General features: G+C 36.2%; 4 protein-coding genes and 1 pseudogene across 5 annotated transcripts; 1 reads left to right on the forward strand and 4 right to left on the reverse strand.

Annotated features, from left to right (window-relative positions):
- LOC111473322 overlaps window positions 1-1,009 on the forward strand; it is a 2,426-nt pseudogene extending 1,417 nt beyond the window's left edge.
- Window positions 1,010-2,596: 1,587 nt separating this feature from the next.
- On the reverse strand, window positions 2,597-4,174 carry LOC111473324 (probable WRKY transcription factor 46). Its single transcript, XM_023118876.1, has 6 exons — window positions 3,909-4,174; window positions 3,720-3,877; window positions 3,599-3,667; window positions 3,403-3,531; window positions 3,077-3,330; window positions 2,597-3,015 (listed from the first exon to the last, which is right to left on the reverse strand). The coding sequence occupies exons 1-6, from the start codon at window positions 3,987-3,989 to the stop codon at window positions 2,666-2,668; spliced, it is 1,041 nt and encodes a 346-aa protein (XP_022974644.1). The 5' UTR covers window positions 3,990-4,174; the 3' UTR covers window positions 2,597-2,665.
- A 4,684-nt stretch (window positions 4,175-8,858) lies between these two features.
- LOC111473343 (hydroquinone glucosyltransferase-like) lies at window positions 8,859-10,610 on the reverse strand. The gene has a single exon (XM_023118892.1). The coding sequence runs from the start codon at window positions 10,497-10,499 to the stop codon at window positions 9,018-9,020; it is 1,482 nt and encodes a 493-aa protein (XP_022974660.1). The 5' UTR covers window positions 10,500-10,610; the 3' UTR covers window positions 8,859-9,017.
- A 3,261-nt stretch (window positions 10,611-13,871) lies between these two features.
- Window positions 13,872-17,799, reverse strand: LOC111473338 (rhodanese-like domain-containing protein 4, chloroplastic). 2 transcript variants are annotated; one of them, XM_023118886.1, is made up of 9 exons: window positions 16,873-17,799; window positions 16,626-16,659; window positions 16,490-16,558; window positions 16,318-16,398; window positions 15,900-15,980; window positions 15,682-15,756; window positions 14,609-14,689; window positions 14,324-14,521; window positions 13,872-14,136 (listed from the first exon to the last, which is right to left on the reverse strand). In XM_023118886.1, exons 1-9 carry the CDS (start codon window positions 17,517-17,519, stop codon window positions 14,089-14,091), a joined length of 1,314 nt encoding a protein of 437 aa, XP_022974654.1. In that variant the 5' UTR covers window positions 17,520-17,799; the 3' UTR covers window positions 13,872-14,088. The 2 variants fall into 2 exon arrangements, with proteins under 2 accessions (XP_022974654.1, XP_022974655.1); XM_023118887.1 differs by lacking the exon at window positions 16,490-16,558 and having other exon boundaries at window positions 13,892-14,136; window positions 16,318-16,402; window positions 16,561-16,659; window positions 16,873-17,798.
- A 1,239-nt stretch (window positions 17,800-19,038) lies between these two features.
- Window positions 19,039-23,223, reverse strand: LOC111473308 (chitinase domain-containing protein 1-like). Its single transcript, XM_023118857.1, has 11 exons — window positions 22,931-23,223; window positions 22,625-22,695; window positions 22,436-22,516; window positions 22,235-22,239; window positions 22,088-22,167; window positions 21,191-21,288; window positions 20,842-20,929; window positions 19,946-20,019; window positions 19,733-19,899; window positions 19,525-19,665; window positions 19,039-19,297 (listed from the first exon to the last, which is right to left on the reverse strand). Exons 1-11 carry the CDS (start codon window positions 23,186-23,188, stop codon window positions 19,050-19,052), a joined length of 1,311 nt encoding a protein of 436 aa, XP_022974625.1. The 5' UTR covers window positions 23,189-23,223; the 3' UTR covers window positions 19,039-19,049.
- Window positions 23,224-24,013: the final 790 nt, after the last annotated feature.

A 24,013-nucleotide genomic window follows, 5' to 3' on the forward strand; every position in this document is an offset into this window, starting at 1 on the left:
TCATCAAAATTGATTACATCCGAACAGAGGAACAACTTGGAGACATCTTCACCAAGTCCCTGGCGCGGGTGAAATTTGAAGAACTACGCTCAAAGATCGGAGTTCAAATAGTAAGGTAGATATACTACAGGTTTTAGGAGGAGATTGTTAGATAAAACCTGAGTTTTACCGTTTTTCTTATTCACACGATTTCAGAAAATCGTGAGTTTGACCATTCGACAAATCACGTCGAATGGATCACCAGAGTTTTAGAAGGGAGTGGCACAGATTTAGTTGGCCACTCTCCAGCCAATTTTAGAATTCTTTTTTACTTTAAATAGGAGTTTGTTCTGAACAAATAAAACAACCTGAACGCAGTCAGAGTTATTTTTCTCTCTCCTTTTTGTTACGCATTTTCTCAATTTCCTCTCACCGAAATTCTGTGAAAACCAACAAGAGATTCATATGGGTCGTTAGAAAACCGAAAGACGAGACGGCTACTACGACGTTGTTTAACGACCAGAATGAAAAGGAGGTGTTGAGATTCCTGCCGGAGGGGTTTATAGAAAGGACTAAAAACAGGGGAATGGTGGTGCCATTGTGGGCGCCACAGGTTGAGGTGCTGAGGCATGAGTCCACCGGGGGGTTCTTGAGCCACTGCGGGTGGAACTCAACTCTGGAGGCTGTGGTGAACGGGGTGCCTCTGATTGCTTGGCCGGCGTATGCAGAACAGAGGATGAACGCCCATATGCTGACAGAGGGCATTAAAATTGCTTTGAGGCCGAAGAAGAAGGAGGAAAGAGGGATTGTGGAGAAGGAAGAGGTTGCAGAAGTGGTGAAGTCGTTAATGGAAGGTGAAGAGGGGAAAAGGGTTCGTGAGAAAGTGAAGTATCTGAAGAATGAAGCAGAAAGAGCTCTGGGAGAAGATGGATGTTCTTCCAAAGCACTCTCTGAAATAGCTCTGAAGTTGAAGAAGACGAAGATTGGGAATTAAGTGAATCATGTAATAATAAGAGAATGTTGTCTCGTGTTTACCCTAATAAAATTCTCTTTTCAAGATGAGTTGTTTTTTTTTTTTTTAATTATTTTTTTAAAAAAAATCATACATATTCATGGTGCATTATTATTAATAACTAAAATGACATCAAACTTTAATATAAAAAATTCAATAAATTCAAATCTAAAAAATATATATATATATATATATATAAAATAACTAATTATTAAATTTTTGTCGCATTAGGACATTATTTATTATTTATTTATTTATTTTTAAATCCTTCCAATTAGACCCTTTTAAAAAACATTTCTAGACAGACACGTGTTATTTTTTATTTATTGAGGAAAGGGAGAACACGTCATGTTGCCAAGTAGTATCCTATTTATTAATTATTTATTGAGGAAAGAGAGAACACGTCATGTTGCCAAGTACTCAGACTCGTGGCGTAGAGCCAAATAATTTATTTTGTCATTTTTTTAAAATATTAATGTAATGTATCCTATTTATTTATTTATTCCATAAACCCAATGATTAATTATTGAATTAAGAAGAGATTTGATATAAAACATTTATTCTTTTATTCTTTCTTAAATTGTTTTCATTAATATTTACATAAATTTTCTCTATTATTTAAATATTAGAAGACCTAGTCCACATATTTCCATTTTATTAATCGTTATTAATTTTTTAATAAATTAATAAAAATACTTTTCTACCACCCCATCTTAAAAATGCCTATAAATTTTCAAAAGTTCTAATAATACTTCGAAATCTTAAAAACACCCTTAAACTTAAAAAATAAAAATAAAAAATATTCATATGATTAGTTTTGGATCGAAACCATCTTATTTTATTTCAAAAGTAATATTAATAAACTTGGAGACAATCCATAAGATATATACACTTTTCGGTAAAATTATTTTAAATTTTTTTATACAAAGGTAAAAGATGTTAATGCTACCCATATTTTTTAAACATGGTACTAACTAAATTTTTTTAATTTTTTAAATTAATAAAAAAGTATAGATGATTTTTTTTTAAATTAAAACTTATTCTTGAATGGTTATTAAAAGTTAGAAGAGTATTTTTAAAATACTATTAAAAGTTGTGTTTAAAGCCTACCACTATAGTTAGGATGAGTCTTCCATTGCATGTGGAAGCGTGTTTTGAAAATCTATTCCTTCATGTTGTGAATCGTTTAGCGTTTAGTTTAGCGACAAGACAAGTCTTATTTCTATTCAATCATCATCCTTACAAGACGAGTCTTATGTTTTTCAATTCAGTCACCATCCTTACACTTAATTCTAAGAATCCACTTGTAGAGTTCTTTTAATCGTCCTTCACTTACCTATTTCATAAATCATGAATCAAATAAGGAGTGATTTATAATCAAAATTCGATGTGCTTTTATATATTTAATGACGGACTTAAAATTATTAACCACATCGTGACAAATTTCTTGAACTTGAAAGATTTGGACCAAAACATATTAGAATATCTCGTCCATCGACCGATCAAAGTATATGGTAATAATAATTTGTTAGCCAAAAAAATAATAATAATAACAAAGTGACGACCAATAATCATTCTCAAAATTATTTTTACAGGGAGAGAAAATTATCCTTCATGAAAAATATAATAATAATCATAATAATGAAGAAAAATTGGTACAAAATGCAAGAACTTTCAAGAGATGAAATCCAGACGGTCAAAGTGGAAAAACTGGTCAAAATCAATCTTATCAAGCGACAAATCCCAATCCCCATTACCAATCGGCGAATTTGTCACTGAAGTTGTCGCCGAAACCATCTCCGTCATGTTCGATTGCTCCGACGACTGAACCCCCTGAATTTCTCCGCCGTAACCGCTTAAATCCCAGGCCGTTTCCGACGTCGCCGACGACACAGCCGCCGCAGACCAGTTGCCGTCCGCAACAAAACCCGGCTCCATCATCTGTTCTAAGAACACATTTTCATCGACAGTTTCCGATCCGAAGCAAAACGGCGGAAAAACATCGTCAAAATCCTCTGTTTTGAGACCGAAATGCTGTTGTTCTCCGAAATTGAAGAGAATTTCAGAGTTTGGGTTTTGTTGATTTTTTGAGACCGAAATGCTGTTGTTCTCCGAAATTGAAGAGAATTTCAGAGTTTGGGTTTTGTTGATTTTGATGGGTTTCTTCTGGGATTTCGTTCCGATTTGAAACGGAAATCAATCCCAAATTTGCGGATTGGTTGCATGTGTGCTGTCCTCTGTATGTCACCTCGAAAATGTTGGGATCGTTGTCGGATTTCTGAACTTGTTTTGTGGCCAAACATCCTCGTACATTCCGATGAGTGCATCTATAATAGCATCTGCAAAAATTTGATTATTAGAAACAATTGTCCTGTTTTTTAGTGGAAGAACGATGAACTTATGATATTCACCTTGGAAAGTTAGCGCCATGGATATCTTTTTGGCCATATTTTCTCCAACTATGGCCATCATTGAGTGGGCCTTCAGCGGCAGAGCCACTGCCAACCTTAACTTCCTCAGTCCATTTAGGCAGCAACTTTCTGCAAAACCAAATCCAAATGAAAAACAGAGGAAAAGAACTGGAAAAAGAAGCTCAAAATTAGTTACCTCCTCTTGAGCAGCACATCTCTGCTGCTGTTTTTCCTCTTGTTCTTGGTGGGTTCTTCTTCTTCTTCTCCTCTTGAGCAGCACATCTCTGCTGCTGTTTTTCCTCTTGTTCTTGGTGGGTTCTTCTTCTTCTTCGGATGGATCTTTAGGGTTCCAATTCAGAAGCAAAAGTGCACTCTCGAAAGAAGACTGAATCATTTCCGTCAAGAAAATGAGAGCTTGTGGAGAAGAACCAGGAGGAGGAGGAGAAGGAAGATGGGTTTTGAGTTGAATCGCCATCTCCTTCCCCTGAGTCAACTCGGTGAGGAGGAGGAGAAGGAAGATGGGTTTTGAGTTGAATCGCCATCTCCTTCCCCTGAGTCAACTCGGTGATCAAACTCTTGTGTTCCATTAAGAATGGCGGCGGCGGCTCTGTAGTTGGGATGAGTCAAAACCCAGAAAATTGCAAGCTTGAAAGAAGAATGTAAGAAGAATATGGTCATTCAAGGGTTTAAAATTGGGGAAAATCCACAGAAGAACAACAAAAAGGTGATGTCTGGCTAAATGGGTCACTCCGAAATCCCAATTTCTAAGAACCCAAATGAGCAAAAAAAAGGTGATGTCTGGCTAAATGGGTCACTCCGAAATCCCAATTTCTAAGAACCCAAATGAGCAAAAGTGAATAAAGCTCCAAACTTTGAGAGAGTTGAAGAGATGGGGGAAATGGGTTTGAAGGGAAGGGATTTTAAAGATGGTCGTAAATTTAAGAGAGAGAAAAACGACGTGTAAGAAGCTCTCCAACAAACAAAAAGAGAGACTAAAAAAAGGCCTAACTCGTACGGGGAAGAAACCGAGTAGCCCCCCTTAACTTTAATCAAAATAAGTATGCTCTAATCAAATTGTAAGGTCACAAACACAAAAAAGAAACTTCCTAGGTGGGTTTACGGTGACCATATGTCGGATGTCTCGTAAGGTCACAAACACAAAAAAGAAACTTCCTAGGTGGGTTTACGGTGACCATATGTCGGATGTCTCAGTCATGTTTATCTAGGACATGTTATCCATGCTCACATGCCCATTTCAAATTTCTTTTACGCACCATCTATTACTAAAATCATGTCTACACATGTTATAGCTAAAATCCATTTCAAATTTCTTTTACGCACCATCTATTACTAAAATCATGTCTACACATGTTATAGCTAAAATCCTTCCAGATAAACTATAGAAAACGTGACTAGTTGTCACTTCTCTCTCACTTCTATGCTACCAAAGTTCTTATTATTGACTTAAAGGCTCGAGCATATATTGATATTATTTGCAAAGTCCAAATTTCACACGGCTGACTTGTTCATTGGATTATGACAACTGTTATACAATCATTGTCCCCTTGCAAGAGCGTGATTATGATAACTAAACATTCACATAAATATATTTATACTCCGACATTTACTTTTTTAAAAATTGTAATATTAGCTCTGCTTCAGTAGATTACGTAAGAAAAAACTAGGAATTTGGACCTTTTTAAAAATTGTAATATTAGCTCTGCTTCAGTAGATTACGTAAGAAAAAACTAGGAATTTGGACCAAAATTTAAACTATTTGTACTTTGACAATTGAAGAGAGAGAGAGAGAGAGAGGAAAGTGGTGACCATTTCAAAAGCCATCAATATTTGTTTGTTTTTGAAGAGAGAGAGAGAGAGAGAGGAAAGTGGTGACCATTTCAAAAGCCATCAATATTTGTTTGTTTTTTTTTTATTTTTTTTATTATTTTCCTATGTGGACAACGCGGAAACAGCCTTGAAAATTCCACCATCTTTCATCTTCTGCTGACTTGGAATTTCATTCTATTACAGCACGAATATTATTTGATGACATCATTTGCTGNTTTGTACTTTGACAATTGAAGAGAGAGAGAGAGAGAGAGGAAAGTGGTGACCATTTCAAAAGCCATCAATATTTGTTTGTTTTTTTTTTATTTTTTTTATTATTTTCCTATGTGGACAACGCGGAAACAGCCTTGAAAATTCCACCATCTTTCATCTTCTGCTGACTTGGAATTTCATTCTATTACAGCACGAATATTATTTGATGACATCATTTGCTGATGTAATCCATAACTCTTTATGACGTCAGCACTTCAATTCTCATCTCTCCATCCACTCTATCATCCCATTCAATTCCCATCTCACTTTTCAACCTAAGCTTACGGTTAAAAAAGAATATAATTCAAATCTTTCTAATTTTACATGTTTATTTAATTAAAAAATATATTATAATCTTTTAACCTTATCTGAACTATAAAAAAACGTGTGTATATTAAATTATTAAAAGGAATAATAATTTAACATGAACTAGATTTTAAAAGATGCTTAATTTTTAGTTTGGTTTGAGGAGAAAGAAACCGAGTGACCTATCAAGTTCGGAGAAATGTTTTTTTTGAGTTTGTATCATATTACAGGACATATAATATACTAGATTAAATGTTGGAATTCTCGCTATCTATTATTAACTTAAAATAAATAAATAAATAAATAAAATTATTTTAAAGAAAAAACATTGATATGTGACTAGTACCTATAAAAATGCCACTGGTCAATTAGACAAAAAAAAGAAATAATAAAAAAAAAAACTTTTTCAATTCAATTAAGGATATAAAAGTGTCCCAATTGAGATATCTTATAATCAAAATTATATAAATATGTAATATATTTATATTTGCTTTTTTTTTTTTTAACTTTCAATAATTTTATTAGATTAGTCAATTTCAAATAATTAATTTTTATTAAGTACAATTATTAAAATTAATATATATTCGTAATAATATGCCTTAAATTTTAAGCTTTTGAGTTATTCAATAATCAAAGTTAATAATTATCTTCAAATAAATAAATTAAACAAAATTACATAAACTTCTACTCATAATTACATTAATCAAATAGAATAATTAATTATAAATATTAGATTTAAAAAATCAAATATAATTAATTTATCTCTTCCAATATCAGATACATTTACTTTAATTTATTACTAGAATACCATAAAACTATTGACAAAACACAAATAATTGAAGAAAGAAAACGATATGAAACACAAATAATCCAAAAAAAAAAAACAAATTATAAAAAGAAAACAATAATGAAATTTGGGAATAAGTTGAGGAATAATGAAAAGAGAAAAGAAAAAACAAAAGGAAAAAAACAAAAATTAATGTAATAGCCAAAAATAAATAAATAAATAAACAAATAAAAATTATTATTTCATTTAAAAAAATTGTATAATTATAAATAAATAAATAAAAATAAAAACCATTCTTCCCCACTTTTATTTACTAAACGGAAGAAAGAGGAAGAGTAATATCGGAAGAAAGAAAAACAAATAAACAAATAAAAATTATTATTTCATTTAAAAAATTTGTATAATAATAAATTAATAAATATATAATTACAGAGTTGAGTAAGTAAATAATTGAGGAAAGATTTGGGGAACGGAATTTAAAAATAAAACTTTAAATATCGGCAAAAAAAACTCCATTAAATTTTGTCTGTAACCATACATTCTCTGCAACAGTAAAAAAAGAACATAAGATAGGTAGTGAAAATAACATTATATATATACATAACATTTCAAGACTTTCCTCGCAAGTCTCTAATGCTCGCATGAAGTCCAACACATGGACAATTGTAAATTTAGAAAATTGAAATTGAAATTGATGGCATGGTTCATATAGGTTCACTTGTATGCAAAGGACTTAACTTTGTTAAGGATAAATAGGTGACACCAGCCTAAGCTAATCAGGTAAGTGACTTTACTATCAGCATGGTTATATTTGATGTTGACACGTGCCTCATGGTTCTGCACGTATCATATATATTGATATGTGTGAATGGTCTGTGGATCAATATGTTTCTTATATGTTATGTATATGTTACTAATATGTGAATTGTATGATAATAATTACGGTACGATGTGTTCAATGATATGTTTGAGATAGGATACGAGAAAGATGCACAAAACAAAATATATCGATAGGAGTAAAATACGTTCCTGAAACGTTAAGGTTAGGTTACATACCGGAGTGCTATGGATAAGAGAGATTTATGAAAAAGTATATGCATTGTTTAGGTTAGAATATGTTGTTTTGCATTCCATCGTTTTAAATTATTTTGTATTTGTTTTTAATTTCTCTAAATTTCAGTATTTTGTATTTAAACACGTAAGGCCATGATTGTATTTTTCAGACAAGAAAATGTTTTAAATATTTTCGATATTTATACTATAGATGATGTTTTCTTTTAAGAGTTGTATTTCTCTTAGATGATGAGCATAAGACATTAATAGCGACTCTGAATATGTAGAAATTTAAGGTCGGCGGAACGGAAGGGGCAAGACAAAATGAGAAAATTGTAAGCTTGAACGAGGGTAATATTTTGTTTACCGATATCTAGAAAATAGATAATATCTTATTTGTCTTCATCTCGTTGAAAAAGAAAGATATGACATATATCTACATATCTATTGAATAGGGAGAAATTTGTCATATCCCTATATTATTTAAAATGCTAAGAAAAAAGAGTTATTTAAATATATTTTATTTATTGAATTTTCGTTTTAGTAATACAAAATTAAAAATTACCTAATAATCATTTTCAAAGTCGAAAGAGATCTATTAGACACAAAATTGAAAGTTTAAAGTTAATTAAATTCTTTATAGAATTAAAAATTTTTAAATATGAAATGTTATTAATCTTTAATTTATTTATTTAAGTAAATTTCATAATGATTTTGGAATTTTTTTTTGTTAATAAATAGAAAAAATTAGTAAAATATTTAAATGAATATAATTTAATGTCACTGTGTCTTGCTAATATCTTACTAGAAGGATAAGATAAAGTTAATTTGGTTCAATAATAATAACTACATTGGTGGGTAGTCACATAATCGTTCTATTTTTAAGGATTATTATTATTGTTATTATTATTATTATTATTATTATTATTATTATTATTTATCAAATTAGATAAAGACTATGGAAAGGTAAGAAATTAATAATGTTTTTTTTTTTTTTTTTTGTATTTTTCGATTATTTGTGTTTCACATGTTTCTCTTTCTTCAATTATTTGTGGTAGTTTTATGGCTTTCTTTTCGTTATTTTATTATTATTATTATTATTTTTGTCTGGTTCATACCAATTCATTAGTCCTCTTAATAATTGAACTTTTTTTTTTTTATATATATAGTTCACTAACAGATAAGATTAAAAAATTATGCAGCTTTAAAATAAAAAGATTTGAATCTATAATGTTTGGAGAGAGGAGGGTGAATTCTGTTGTTATCATCACATTATTGATTTATTCAAATTGTAGAAAGTGAGGGAGTTGTGATTCAAGAGAACAAATTCAATGCCCCCAGACGCAATTCAAGATTCAAAAGCTTGTTATTATTGCAGATCTTGATGTTCTTCCAATTCATACCCTTCCTGGGAACTGCTGATCATCATCGTCTTCTTCCACTTCATACCCATTTCACACACTGCTTTGGATGAATACCCATCTTCCCCCGCACCTCTTTCCGCTGCATTTTTCAGATTCTTCATTTTCTCTCGAATCCTTTTCCCCTCTTCGCCTTCCATTAACGACTTCACCACTTCTGCAATCTCTTCCTTCTCCACAATCCCACTTCCCTCCTTCTTCTTCGGCCTCAAACCAACTTTGATGTCCTCTGTCACCATATGGGCGTTCATCCTCTGTTCTGCATACAGCGGCCAAGCAATCAGAGGAACCCCATTCACCACGCCTTCCAGCGTCGAGTTCCACCCGCAGTGGCTCAAGAACCCCCCGGTGGACTCATGCCTCAGCACCTCAACCTGTGGCGCCCACGATGACACCACCATTCCCCTGTTTTTAGTCCTCTCCATAAACCCCTCCGGCAAGAATCTCCACGCTTCGTTCTCCTTCTCCTTCTCGTCGCCAAAAAACGTTGCGTTAGCCGCCTCGTCGTTTGGCTTTCTTACGACCCATAGAAATCTCTGCTCGCTCATTTCCAATCCCAACGCCAATTCGTTGGTTTGAGCACTCGACAGAGTCCCACCGCTCCCAAACGACACAAACAGAACCGACCCATTTGGTTGCTCATCAAGCCATTTCAAACACTCCGCTCTCTTTCCGTTTTCACTGCAATCGTTTCTCACCAGCGGGCCCACTGGATAAACCGGGGGCTTCCCCGCTTCCTCCACTAGCAGAGCTTTCATAGCTTCCGGCTCCAATTCAGGGAAGCTGTTAACAAAAACAGCATCCGCCAATCTATACCTCTTACAGTTATGGAGTAATAGCTTGTACGCATCATCCTCCCTATCTTGAGCCGGTTCCAAGAGATCTTTCCCATGAATCGGAATACACCCAGGAATCGGAATCAGCTCGGGATGCTCCCTGAACTCGCCGGCGACGATTTGGTCGAGGCTGGGCAATTGAAAGGCGAAGGAAAGGGACATGGCGGAGGGAGGGAAGAAAAGGTAGCGAGGGACGTTGAATTCGATGGCGACATCGAAGGCGTCAGTACTGAAGTGGTCGACGATGAGGGCAGCAAGATGGGTTTTTCCGATGAGGGATTGGAAGAGGTGGCGAAGGAAAGGAAGAGAGCGAGTTACAGAGAGAGCGATGATGGTCTCGATTTTGGTGTGTTTGGGGAGATCGTGGAAGGAGACGAGCGGGAGGAAGAGAGGTTGGATGGTGGAAGGGAGGTTGGTGAAGAGAGCTTTTTGGGGTTTGGTCGGAGGGGCGTCGGAGGGAATGGCGACGGTGACGGATAAGCCGGGAAGAGAGACAAGGCGTTTGGCGAACTGGAGGAGGGGAATTAGATGGCCAATTCCTGGACTTGGCACCATAACAATGTGGAATTGGGAAGGTTTGTGCAGAGCTTCCATGGCGGCGGAAATGGAGAAATGCAGAGTGAAGTATGCAGCTCTTGATTTATTGAAGAAAAAACAGAGGGGATGGCCCACTTGTAGGGATGAAAAATATGTGCATGGAACTGTACAATTTGCTTAATTATATGGTAAGGGTTTTGAACATTTAAATTCAGTCCTTTCATCGATGTATAAACATGCATTAATCATGTGAATCTGTCATGTATCTCAACTGTTCATATTCAACATGCTTCTAGATTTATTTAACCTTTTCAGCCGCCGCACTCTTTTTTGTGTTCTTCACTCCATAAAGTGGTCAAGCATTGGAGCCCATTAACCGAACTCTCTAGCGTCCGAATTCCTCTCACAATGGCTCATAGACATAAACCCAACGGTTGGACCCAATCAATATTTAACTGTAGAGTCATGGATGAGAGTAGTTGTCACAATCCAATATTTAACCCAATATTTAACTGTGGAGCCATGGATGAGAGTAGTTGTCACGACTCAATATTTTATTATGAGCCAGTGACTCAGTACAATGATTATGAGATTTTATTATGAGAGTAGTTGTCAGTGACTCAATATTTTATTAGGAGAGTAGTTGTCATGACTCAGAAAGAAAATATTTGAAAAGACATAAAAAGGAAATAAGTTATTTCAAAAGGAAATTTCAATACAATGATTCAAATAATTGACTAGGTTTGGCAACGAAAGATATGAAAATTTGTATTAAAAAAGAAATACTGGACTCATGCCCAGTGACATGATTTCCTTTCTGGCAATCCACATCTCTCAAACACGCCCTCTTGACCCGACGCCTCAAGCATCTGAAAAAGAAAAACGTAGCAAGTATGAGTATAAAAAATATACTCAATAAATCACCTACTTATAAGCTCTCATCGCATTATAGGCTTAACAGATAAACATAGACTTCTCATTGGCTCTCGAACGTCTAATTCTAGTCTTAACCTCTTGGGGCTGCTCTGGTTCACTATTTCATTTTAACCCTAATAGTTCCTTATGTTGAGGTGTGAATGACTAGTGACCTACTAAGAGCTACCTCAAACATGGCTCTATAAGACTACTTGGTATCTTACTTAGGGTTGAGCTGCAACCTCCTAGGTCCATAATAGTCCCCTCATCGGGAAGGGAGCTTAGCCATCCAGCTAAATGGTCTGTACAAGGTGAGTCTCATGTTTTTCATTTGGGTGTACATGGTCCGTTGGATTGAGTTGAGGGATTTTTTTTTTATCCAACTCAAAAGTTCGAGTTGGTTGGATTTGTAAACCAACCTAACTAGAAAATGTTCACAGCCTACAATTTATTTTCTGGTTGAGTTGTTGGATTGTTAAAAAAATTAATTTTCTAAAAAAAGTTTTATTTATCCACAATTTATAATTACTCATACAATCTTTAAATAAAGATATTAAAAGTTCAACCCAAATCAATCTATAATTATTCACAAAAAAAAAAAAAAAAAAAAACAAATTCAATAGAAAATAAGAAAAAAAAAAAGTAAGTGAGAACTGTGATATGAGTTTTTGTGAGAACTGTGTTATGAGCCAACAGAAATGAGTTAGCTTCACAAGGGCTACTAGAGAATTGAACAAAGGTTCGAGACAATAAAACAAGTGGGAGTTGAGGTTGAGTTGCAGAATTGCATATACTCAATAAACTTCTGAGACTGTTGCTGAAGAACCAGACGTGGAGCAAGTAAGTTCCGAGACAACGAAGCAAGTGAGAGTTGAGGTTGAGTTGCTGAAATATTCAACTAGTGATATTGTAGCAGATACTCAAGAAACTTTTGAGAGTTGAGGTTGAGTTGCTGAAATATTCAACTAGTGATATTGTAGCAGATACTCAAGAAACTTTTGAGACTGTTGCTGAGGAACCAAAGGTGAAGCAAGTGAGAGTTGAGGTTGAGTTGCTGAAAGATTCACCTAGTGATGTAGCGAATACTCAAGAAACTTCTGTGACTGTTGTTGAGGAACCAGAAGTAGAGAAAGTGACATCTGAGCAAGTATTGAAAAAGATCATCCAGAGCTATCAAAGTACCAAATAGGTGTATATCTTCTTTACACTATCGGTTGGTGACTGATGAAGGAGAACGAGAACGAGAACCCCTTAATGAGACCCCACAGTTGGAGGATACAACCAAGCGGGAGCAAGCCATGGATGATGGGATGTCTAGGGTTCAGAAATGCGTTGCTCTTTCATCTGCTGAGGCTGAGTACGTGTCAATAGCTGAAGCTAGAAAGGAGATGATATGGATGACAAGTTATCTAAAAGAATTAGGCAAGAAGCAGCGCAAGAAGATTCTTTAGGTAGACAGTTAGAGTGTCATTCAATTGGTGAGAAACCCGGTCTATCATTCAAAGACAAAACACAGAAAGCAATACCATTTTACTTAGTGGAAGATGGTGATGTGTTTGGAGGAGATAAATGGTGCAAAGAATCCAACAAACATGTTGACAAAATGTGTTGATGTTGGAATATTAAGGTCGTGTAAAATCTCAATTGATATGGTGCAAGATTGAGAATGAAATTCTTGTTTGACTGGATCAGTCTCCAATTAAGTCTCCAATTGAGAGATGGTTGGATATTGAGCATGATTTCTATCTATAGTAAAAGATCGGTAGTGCTATCAAAATGTACTTTCTTCCTTCTCTGTTGGGGTACATATATAAAGTCATCAATAAAACCTTTAGCCAATATTTCCTCTTTGAATTTTCTCTCATGTTCTTTGTATTCATCATGATCAAGTGTATACGTTGTTGTGCGATCCTAACAATTAATCTGTCGTGTATCTTAACCTACATTAATCTTGTTGTCAAAATGGACAATATCATACTATTGTGAAAGGTAGTTGTTTCTAATATAGTATTAGAATTATGCGCTTAACTTAGTCATGTGAATAAAATCTACGAGTATCGAATAAAGAAGTTGCGAGACTCAAAGTGTAGATAAAGTGACTCAAGTGTCAAACAAAAAGTATACTTTGTTCGAGTGTTTGAAGTCGAAGGAGACTTTATGGAAGACTCTATGATGTACTTTGTTGGAGCAGAGCAGATAATGGTCAAGAATTATCGGAGATAATCCATCATGGGTTTATAAGGATCTGATATCAAATTCCACTCTCCCTCTCAATCATTTCTTCAATTTTATCACTTCACTTTATGTTCTTAAGGCTAATTATGAGTGCCCTTCCTCTCAATCATTTCTTCAATTTTATCACTTCACTTTATGTTCTTAAGGCTAATTATGAGTGCCCTTTTGATCAAAATGCAAGTGAAATGCTTGGAAATAAACCCTCATAGATCAAAGTTGAAGCTCTACTTGCCATCAATCTTCTATCATTATGGTTTTGAAGTAAACTAAACTTAGATCAAAGTTGAAGCTCTACTTGCCATCAATCTTCTATCATTATGGTTTTGAAGTAAACTAAACTGAATTTGGTACTAACCCAACCTTTTTCATTACAAAAGTTTTGAGGTCAATGTTGAGACTCACTAAATAACTACAATTTCATTGACTTCCAATATCAAAAACAAAGCAAAGCAGGATACTTTTGGGTCACCATATCTCCCTGATATAAACTCGGTTATCATGGCGGCGATGGCGTAGGAGACGTCGGAGGCCTGAAATCTGGATACTGCAACCAGAGATACAACAAGGAGAAGAATTAGAGGCTGTTTTTATCATGAATGTCACTGACAGTCAACAAAAACATGATCAAATTTCAAGTTTGGGTGTTAAAAAACATGGCTTGATATACTGTTTTTTTAGATTCAATCCACAACTAGGAGAAGATCAGATATAATCATGGAATTGAGAATTACAGAAGGATATGGAGAAAGTGGCCTCGAGATTGGGGGCGATGATTCTGCTTTTACTTCTTGTTTCGCCTCCACCGGACTTATCTCAGGAGCAGCCTCAACAGCTTCTGCTTTGTGTAGAGGGGCAGCTTCAGCTGAGTCTGCTGGTGCTGGAAGTGCCTTGCTCGTAGCAGGTAATGGTAATAGAGCCTTTCCAATATCCTGCAATTCATAAGCAGTTTTGATTGGAGAACTGAGGAGACTATGAGATTCATAGAAGTATGCAGATTCAACAGAATGTATGAGTACCTTCAAGTCGTCAACCAGTCCTTGTGGGGCAACCTTGGTGTTTAAGAGCTCATCAAGTTCTTGTATTGTTTTCTTCCGATCCTATGGCCAATTGATTGAGGTCAAGCACAATTCAGTATCCAATCCCAGTGTCAACATAATTAAATGGCAATGCGGAATAAGAAACAAGTTCCCACAAGAGGCAGGTAATAAGTAAATGATCATGGAAAATGATAAGGCTATATAGCCATATGTGAGATCCCACGTTGGTCGGAAAGGAGAACGAAGTATTTCTTGTAAGAGTGTGGAAATATCTCCCTAGTAGACACGTTTTAAAACTATGAGGCTGACGGCGATACATAACGGGCCAAAGTGGACAATATCTACCAGTAGTGGGCTTGAGCCTGTTACAAATGGTATTAGAAGCCAGACACCGTGCAATGTTTTAGCGAGGACACTAGGTGGATTGTGAGATCCCACATTGGTTGGAGAAGGGAATGAAGCTATCCTTATAAAGGTATGGTAATCTCTCAGAGGGGAACGAAGTCGTCCTTATAAGTGTATGAAAATTTCTCCATAATAGACGTGTTTTAAAACCGTGAGACTGACGGCGATACGTAATGGGCCAAAGCGGACAATATCTACTAGCGGTGGGCTTGAGCTGTTAAAAATGGTATCATAACCAGACACCGAGCGGTGTGCCAGTGAAGACGCTAGGCCCCCAAGGGAGGTGGATTGTGAGATCCCACATTGGTTGAAGAGGGGAACGAAACATTTCTTATAAGGACATGAAAATCTCTTCCTAATAGACGCGTTTTAAAACTGTGAGGCTGACGGCGATACATAATGGGCCAAAGCGGACAATATCTACTAGCAGTGGGCTTAGACTGTTACAAACGGTATCAGAGCCAGACACCATACAGTGTGCCAGCGAGGATGCTAGACCCCCAATGGAGGTGGATTGTGAGATCCCACCTTGGTTGGAGAGAGGAACAAATTCGACATTATATGTAATGTTAATGAACACATCTAGGATGCACACATCATGAGAAAATTGAACTGTCACAGCATTTGGATACACACATCCAACTCACCTCAGCGTATAGGAGTTTCTTGCTCACAAACTGAATAATTGCAGCTGAACCCAGAATCTCAAGAACAGTTTCCATCTGTTGAAAAACGTGATCTAAGACATCATTATCAATTCTCTTTTAACTGTGTCATAGCCAAAGGATATGGACCAACCTCAGTAAAAGCCACTAAACCAATTCCAGTAGCTGCTACAGCACATAGCCAAAGGATATGGACCAACCTCAGTAAAAGCCACTAAACCAATTCCAGTAGCTGCTACAGCAAAAGCAGCAGCAACAGCAGGAAAATCTTCAGAATCCTCCTACATGTAAATTTCAACCAAGAATCTAGTCAAATCATCTTTAGCCAACAAAACCCATCAGAAAGTTAACCATGTAAATTTCAACCAAGAATCTAGTCAAATCATCTTTAGCCAACAAAACCCATCAGAAAGTTAACGAAAAAAGGAACAACTTTTGAGCAAAGAACATGAAGAACATTGACAAGTTATGAAATTTATGCACTAAAACAATCATGTTTTTCATTGTAACCATTCATATGTAGAAAAATGGATTGAAATAGAGATGCCACTAAAACAATCATGTTTTTCATTGTAACCATTCATATGTAGAAAAATGGATTGAAATAGAGATGCGTACTCCAAGTGCACCAGCAATGGCATCTGTTAGACTGCCAATACTCAAAGGTGACTTTGGTGTTAACCAAGGAAGGCCACTATTCTGCACAACACACAGATTCAAGTCAAAACCTCCTAAAATATACTGAAAGAAATCCTTGAAATGCAAATACACAAAGAAGAGTAGTGATAACCGTCCATCCTCGAGGTCCTTCCACACCATCTTTAATGGCGAAAGCAGCTTTGAATCCATTGACAGTGACCACATCCTCGAGGTCCTTCCACACCATCTTTAATGGCGAAAGCAGCTTTGAATCCATTGACAGTGACCAGCTCTGCAACAAGTTCTGAGCTCCCATCATATCTGTCTTGCAACAAAATTTATATCATTTTCAAACAAAACATGCTTACATTACCTAAAAATAGTTCATTCGTATAGATTCTTGCTTTACTTTCTAAACAAACAAAACATGCTTACATTACCTAAAAATAGTTCATTCGTATAGATTCTTGCTTTACTTTCTAAACTAAGTTAACAATGATGAACAAGAATGTTATGAATCATGCAAAGTCTTACTTGTCTAAGATGAACAATGTGGTGTTTTGTGGCTCCTTGAACTTCAAAGCAAGCTTCTTCAAGAAACCAGGCTTATCTTCACCTTTGTAAGGAATGGACACAGGCTTTTTGCCCAACTTTTGAATATCAGGGCTACCCACTTTCCTAAGTTCAACCGGCGCTCTAATATCAAGTAGCTGAGTATTAGCATCATCGCGCAATTTCACATAAGCAATTTTGGCGGATTCAACATCCCATGGCTTAGATTTCCCAGTAAAAAGAGAGAAGAACAACGGGAGTGCCAAAATGGCAGCACCACCAACAACGATTCCAGGATTCTCTGTCCCAAAATTTATAATCCCATCAAGAACCCCATTTAAATCCAAGTCCCCCGATGAAAAAGTGCTCACGGACTGTTGGAGAGCTTCCTCGTACGTAATAGCACCCGCAACCCCAGCATTAAGCACTGAAGATAGCAGCACTAGACTTCCATGAAAGGTTCTTGATGAACAAATCCCTTGTGGGGTTGGTGAAATTGTGGGAAACCCGGCAGCATTTGGCGATTTGGAGGAGGAAGGAGATGGGAGAAAGGGGATTTTCTTGGTTTCTCGTTTTCTATCGGAAAGAACAGCCAAAGGGCTCAAACTTGCTGCATTGAGGGCTTCCATGGCATAATTCTGAGCAGCAAAAATAGAGTCTGGTGCTCAAAAAATTGATGAAAAGGGTTCAACAACCATAACAAGTGAAGGGTTTATGCCAAATTGGTTTCTTTTGGTGGGGATATGGTTGAATGGAGGGCAAGGCGTGAAAAGAGATGTCATGTAATTGGGCTCTTTTTTTTTTTCTTCAGACAAACAGAGTGCTGAGTGGAAATCTGCAACCAATGGGAAGACGACATGTAGCAGGATGAATTGTGGTGGCTGAGATGTGATTGTGTGGCTGAGAATTAGAGTAGAAAGGTATGAGCGTTTGGTTTAATCCCCATTGGAGCTTCTCTGTGAAGCACTTTCAGTACAGCAGTACAAGGTATGAGCGTTTGGTTTAATCCCCATTGGAGCTTCTCTGTGAAGCACTTTCAGTACAGCAGTACCGCACAGGACGAAGTTATGTGGTGGGAATGGGAAGAAGAAGGAATGCACGTACAGAGTTTAGTACAATATTCAATTACAGTAATTGGTTGGTTATAAGATAAAGATGGATTAATTAACTTAATCAAGTGTACAATATTCAATTACAGTAATTGGTTGGTTATAAGATAAAGATGGATTAATTAACTTAATCAAGTGCGCTTAAAGATACTGTTGCTTGTTTGGCCTCATATTTTTCTTCTACTAAAACAGTCAAATTTCAAGAACAAGATGGAGGTTTTCATGTTTACTTTCTAAGGCTTTTAGGAGCTTTTTCGTTCAAGATTTTGTTTTGTTTATGATGTCTTTCATGTTTACTTTCTAAGGCTTTTAGGAGCTTTTTCGTTCAAGATTTTGTTTTGTTTATGATGTCGGGAAATCAAATACTAGTTTGGGACATTAAATTGAGTTATGAAGTTAGGAGTTAATAAGTTGATATTTGGGACTCCGAGTTCTCTGAAGTCTGAATTTAACATATCTGACTACCTATGAAAAAAGACATTCAAGCAAGTGATGCATAACGAACGTCAGAAAGGAGCTGGAGAACGAAAGAAACATTGGTTGAAACCGGAGAAAGAAAGAAGAAAAGAAAAACGAAGAAATCAGGCGAAGAAGACGAACCCACAGGTTAGACTCGGATCCTGTCAAAATCAAATTGAAAGTTCCAAAACTAAAATAAAATAGAATTGAAAGTTCATCGTCAAAGAAAAAAAAAAAAAAATTAAGATAGCAAATAGAATTAAGATCTTACTACTAAAGAAAAAGGGTCCAACAAACATAACAAGATTTTGGTCAACCACAGGCCCCTGGTGAATCTGTTCATGATCCTATCTTAACTTACTCACATTTGCTCGCATAGCTCTTTAAGCATAGAACCACCAATGTATAGTTTTGCATCAATCAGTCATAAATTAGTTGAAGCCTCAAAAAGGGTGGAAAAGTGAACAAAACTTTGTGGTGGTCTCCCAGAAGCAGGTACAGAAACGCTGCAAATTTGAGACGTATTACAGAAGATCAAAAAAGTAGTCCAAACCTTGCCCGATTTCCCATATGCTGCAAATTTGAGACGTATTACAGAAGATCAAAAAAGTAGTCCAAACCTTGCCCGATTTCCCATATCGAGATGCCGGTTCCCAACGATCGAGCTGCCTCAAGACGTGTGGAGATTGATTTCAGCGATGGATAAAAGACTGCGTGCTTGTTTTGATTGTTATCAGTGTACAAGATGAAATGTTCGGCACTGATCTCCTCCCACTGCACCAGAGGCTTGTACTTTCTTAAGACAGATTGATAATCATTTCCAGTGATAGCTCCACCTCCTATTAATGCAGCAAAATAGAACTGTTGTTATAAAGGGGCATTCTTGAACTAATGGGAATTCTTCTACAAACAAAACAATCTCCAGACGTCAAATAGTTCGTTTATGCTTCAGATAGATAAATGTTAGAAAAGGCACATAAAAGATAGAATGATTTCTACCTCCTGAAAGCCTGTAATCATAGGATAAATGTTAGAAAAGGCACATAAAAGATAGAATGATTTCTACCTCCTGAAAGCCTGTAATCATAGCCATAGAAGTTGATTCCAAGAAAAATCTTGCCAGCCTCGAGTGGAAGAAGGCTGTTGTCCTTGGTGCCAAGTACTAGCCGTAACGCTGAACGAATCCAATTCATTGGAGCATTGGGGCCTGGGCTATGAGGACTCAAGTACTAGCCGTAACGCTGAACGAATCCAATTCATTGGAGCATTGGGGCCTGGGCTATGAGGACTAGAGTAATCATAGGTCATCAGCGAGAAACCGTCCACAGCACCACTCAAGCTCTGCATATCTTCTGGCCCAAAATCCTGGTTTTCCAGTTTCTCGGAATGAGGTGGACCAATGACATACACCAGTTGTAACGGTTGCTTAGAAGATCTCCAGCTATCAATCGGAATGAGGTGGACCAATGACATACACCAGTTGTAACGGTTGCTTAGAAGATCTCCAGCTATCAAGCTCTGAATGCAGGGCATTTCCAAGTTGCTTAATAAATTGCAGTGCCTGTAATAGGGAGTTAAACAGGTCCCTCAGTTATCCAGTATCTGAAAGATGCATACACACATGCAGTTCGACAGCCTCATCTCCAGGTAGACATCATTGAAAATATAAAGAAAAGGTTAGAAGACCAATGGTGGCCATCATAGCCACCTATGTAATTAGAAAGCTCTCATGATATGCAACACAAAAGCCTAAGCGATCATGCTAACTAGTTTCAATCTTCTTTTGTTTTTCTCTCGAACTGAGACTCAAAGTCAGGAAGGACTCCACCTATCTAACTATTCATTTTAGAGCTGTAAATATAAATAGAAGAAAGCTACAATCTCATAAAGCTTGCAGGCAAGGCGTTGAAAACTCCCCTCTTGGCTAGCATCCAGACTGCCTTAGTTAGTTACATCCCTCAGGGTTTAACATCCAGAAAGTCATGCAGCGAGCTATCAAACAATCCGTCATGAAAACCGTCATGAAAACCATATTACAAGGTGCATCTAAGGAAACAGATGAAGGACAAAATCTCAAGCCCATGTCCCTAAACAAAATTAACTTCTTGTTGAAAGAAAGGACGAACAATAAAACCAGAAGATATAATGACACAGGTAAGCATAAAATAAATAAGCATTTAATTAACCAAACAGAACCAAGAATGACATCTTGACAGATGTGACACAATGTAGGCCATTTATAAATAAAGACATGTTTCGTTTCTTATGCGGCAGGTAGTATCCAATATCTTCAAAATAGGGAAGGAAAAAATAAAGACATGTTTCGTTTCTTATGCGGCAGGTAGTATCCAATATCTTCAAAATAGGGAAGGAAACTGGTTACCGAGTTCCTCAGGTCTGGGTCATTCAATATCCCATAAGCAGCCCACCTCGACCAGGATTCTAGCACAACACCATCATAGCCCATCTCCCTGGATAAGAGGAAAGAAAGATTGTGAGAGTTATCTGCAACTGCAACATGTAAGCTAAACAAAATAGACTCTGGTTATGAAAATATACACACTTTTAAACCAAAATGATCTGACGCATGAAATTGGGTAGTAACATAAATTTGTGAAAACAACCTTCACTTTTAAACCAAAATGATCTGACGCATGAAATTGGGTAGTAACATAAATTTGTGAAAACAACCTTGAATCTGAAATTTACAAGAGCATCTAGTGTGTTCTTACTTGCATTCTGAAACAATTAGATCAATAGCTTTGTCCTGCAGCTTCTTCTTTCTAAGCAGATCTGTAGGAAGTGCTTCAACAACCACTCTAGGCAATACCTACTTGCAGCTTCTTCTTTCTAAGCAGATCTGTAGGAAGTGCTTCAACAACCACTCTAGGCAATACCTACTTCAGAATTACTGAAAGAATTAAATGACCCATCATCCGTCCAAGCTCAAATAAAATGATTTTAAGATTACTAGTCATGCATAAGAGGTACATTCAAAGGTGAGTCTTTAATCAAAAATAAAATGATTTTAAGATTACTAGTCATGCATAAGAGGTACATTCAAAGGTGAGTCTTTAATCAAAGTTCCTTGAACAACCTGACATTTGTCAGAATTTCACAATCTACCAAAGGCATTTCTCCTATGTGTTCTTTGATCCTACAGAATTCCAACAACCCTTCACAAAATATAACATAAATCCAGAATTGATTAAATATAACAGCCCATCCAAACCCACTGCTAACCGATATTGTCCTCTTTGGACTTTCCCTCAAGGTGTTAAAACGCGTCTGCTAGGGAGAGGTTTTCACACCCTTGTAAGGAATGCTTCGTTCCCCTCTCCAACCAATCTGGGATCTCACAATCCACCCCCAAGGTGTTAAAACGCGTCTGCTAGGGAGAGGTTTTCACACCCTTGTAAGGAATGCTTCGTTCCCCTCTCCAACCAATGTGGAATCTCACGTTAAAGCTTCTTCTAATGAATTTGTTTATGTTATATTGTGAGAACTCATATTTTGCTTCTAGTGCTACTTGGACAATAAAATTATGCATCCTTCATCGTACCAGTGCAGAACTCATATTTTGCTTCTAGTGCTACTTGGACAATAAAATTATGCATCCTTCATCGTACCAGTGCATCTCCAGCCAGTCTGAGCTCTGAGATCCATCCTTGATCAGCATTGTGTCTTCCCTCCAACACTAAGCGGGAACCCCAGTCTGAGCTCTGAGATCCATCCTTGATCAGCATTGTGTCTTCCCTCCAACACTAAGCGGGAACCATGACTGTATCAGAACAAATGTATAAGTATAACACAACTATTAGCAAAATGAAGAGGGAAGATAAACACAAGTATAAGAAAGTAGAAACAAAACAAAACTATAAGAACTAGCAAAGAATGTTGCTAATCGCTTTCATGTGTTTCTGTGCATAAGTACACAGCCAAAAAACGAGTAAAAAAAATCATCATCATTTGCGTACCTCTTCAAATCATACCACACCGGTGATAAATGTGTAAATTTGGAGTTGAACCTTTTTGCTATATCATAGCCCCTGGAGTTCCTGCACAATTTAACATATGAACTTCGCTAAAATTTAAAGCTGATAGATTAAGAGTTTTTAAGATAGGAAAAAGAAAAGAAAAGGAAGAAGGAGTTTCCAGGCAGATACCACGGCGTAATATAAGCAAGCACAGGATAATCATAATGGCGAGAAGTATTTTCAGCGACGTTTGAGTGCTCCTGCACAAAATAGAAGCCCTTGACAACTGAATAACCTACTCGCAGAAACAAATTAAACGAACAACGCTATCCTCTGTCGGATAACTAGGCACATCAAAGAGAAAGTGAGGAATGTGCCGATCTCAGAAAGTAACAAATTAGTAAAACCTAGTGACTAAAGCATTGTACAGTATTTTCAAAGTAGCTGAAAATTCAAAGAGACAGAGAGGCATTTAGCAACTCCAATAATACATACAGCTAGAATTTCTTGATGGTGGATATCAGTCTTTACGAGGCCCCGTTCATATACAGATGCGCCAGAAAATCCCCCACTATTAGTGTATCTGTAATACAAGAGAGCGGAAATGGCAGGAGATATGACAAAGAAGACCACGAAGATGACGATAAGCCTCCGGTCAGAGGAGGAATCGCCGACGATTTCGAGCTTGTCAGAGGAGACATTTTGGCTTTTCCGGCGAATCGAGACAGCTTGGCGATCCCGCTTCTTGGCCATCGGTGACGACGAGCTACTGGCAGTTCTGTTGACCCAGTGAAGCTTGGCGATCCCGCTTCTTGGCCATCGGTGACGACGAGCTACTGGCAGTTCTGTTGACCCAGTGAACCAGATCAGACCAAAACGGCTAAATTTATTTGGAATAAATCTTAAAATTGGTTTTTAATGCCTAATTTCCTTTTATTATATAAATTTTATTGAAAAAAATGTAAATAAATATTAAAAACAAATATACCCTAATTTCCTTTTATTATATAAATTTTATTGAAAAAAATGTAAATAAATATTAAAAACAAATATACAATATAAATATTCTACCTAACCTAATTTCTAAAAACATTAAAAAAAAATTATAATTTAATATTTAACTTAAAATCCTATTAAATATAATGGTTCATTGGCAAATGTAATGGAAAATTATAATTTAATATTTAACTTAAAATCCTATTAAATATAATGGTTCATTGGCAAATGTAATGGCAAGATAAAAAAAAAAAATATAAAAAAACCAATTTATTATAGAAATATATATATATATATTTTTATAGGTAAAAAAAGCAAATGGAGACAAAGACGGGACAAGGAATGCAATCTTCGTCTCTGACCCGTTTGTTTAACATGAAGTATATCTCCTTATTTCATTTAATCCGAGATTTCGAACTCGAATGATAAATGAACATTTCTATAAACCAATAATGAAAACTATTTTTAAGATTTATCAAAGATAAGATCGACAATAAAAATATTAAAAATTGATTTTAAAATTTTAATTATATCTAATTAAGATTTAAAATTTGGTAAGTTAAGAAATTAATAATTGTGGCA

This window comes from Cucurbita maxima, unplaced genomic scaffold, assembly GCF_002738345.1.
Source record: "Cucurbita maxima cultivar Rimu unplaced genomic scaffold, Cmax_1.0 Cma_Scf00115, whole genome shotgun sequence".
In the NCBI taxonomy this organism is placed as follows: domain Eukaryota; kingdom Viridiplantae; phylum Streptophyta; class Magnoliopsida; order Cucurbitales; family Cucurbitaceae; genus Cucurbita; species Cucurbita maxima.

Bases quoted from the DNA above. Each gene is read 5' to 3' on its own strand.
- LOC111473324 (XM_023118876.1), bottom strand. From the start codon at position 3,989: ATGGAACACAAGAGTTTGATCACCGAGTTGACTCAGGGGAAGGAGATG. The intron at 3,532-3,598 runs GTAACTAATTTT...TTGGTTTTGCAG, and splicing joins GATGTGCTGCTCAAGAGGAG to AAAGTTGCTGCCTAAATGGA. The intron at 3,331-3,402 runs GTGAATATCATA...AAATTTTTGCAG, and splicing joins CATGGCGCTAACTTTCCAAG to ATGCTATTATAGATGCACTC.
- LOC111473343 (XM_023118892.1), bottom strand. From the start codon at position 10,499: ATGGAAGCTCTGCACAAACCTTCCCAATTCCACATTGTTATGGTGCCA.
- LOC111473338 (XM_023118886.1), bottom strand. From the start codon at position 17,519: ATGGAAGCCCTCAATGCAGCAAGTTTGAGCCCTTTGGCTGTTCTTTCC. The intron at 15,757-15,899 runs GTTGGTCCATAT...GTTTTTCAACAG, and splicing joins GTTTAGTGGCTTTTACTGAG to ATGGAAACTGTTCTTGAGAT. The intron at 14,522-14,608 runs GTACTCATACAT...TATGAATTGCAG, and splicing joins GACTGGTTGACGACTTGAAG to GATATTGGAAAGGCTCTATT.
- LOC111473308 (XM_023118857.1), bottom strand. From the start codon at position 23,188: ATGGCCAAGAAGCGGGATCGCCAAGCTGTCTCGATTCGCCGGAAAAGC. The intron at 22,517-22,624 runs GTATCTGCCTGG...TAAATTGTGCAG, and splicing joins CTTGCTTATATTACGCCGTG to GAACTCCAGGGGCTATGATA. The intron at 19,298-19,524 runs GTAGAAATCATT...CTGCATTAATAG, and splicing joins TGATTACAGGCTTTCAGGAG to GAGGTGGAGCTATCACTGGA.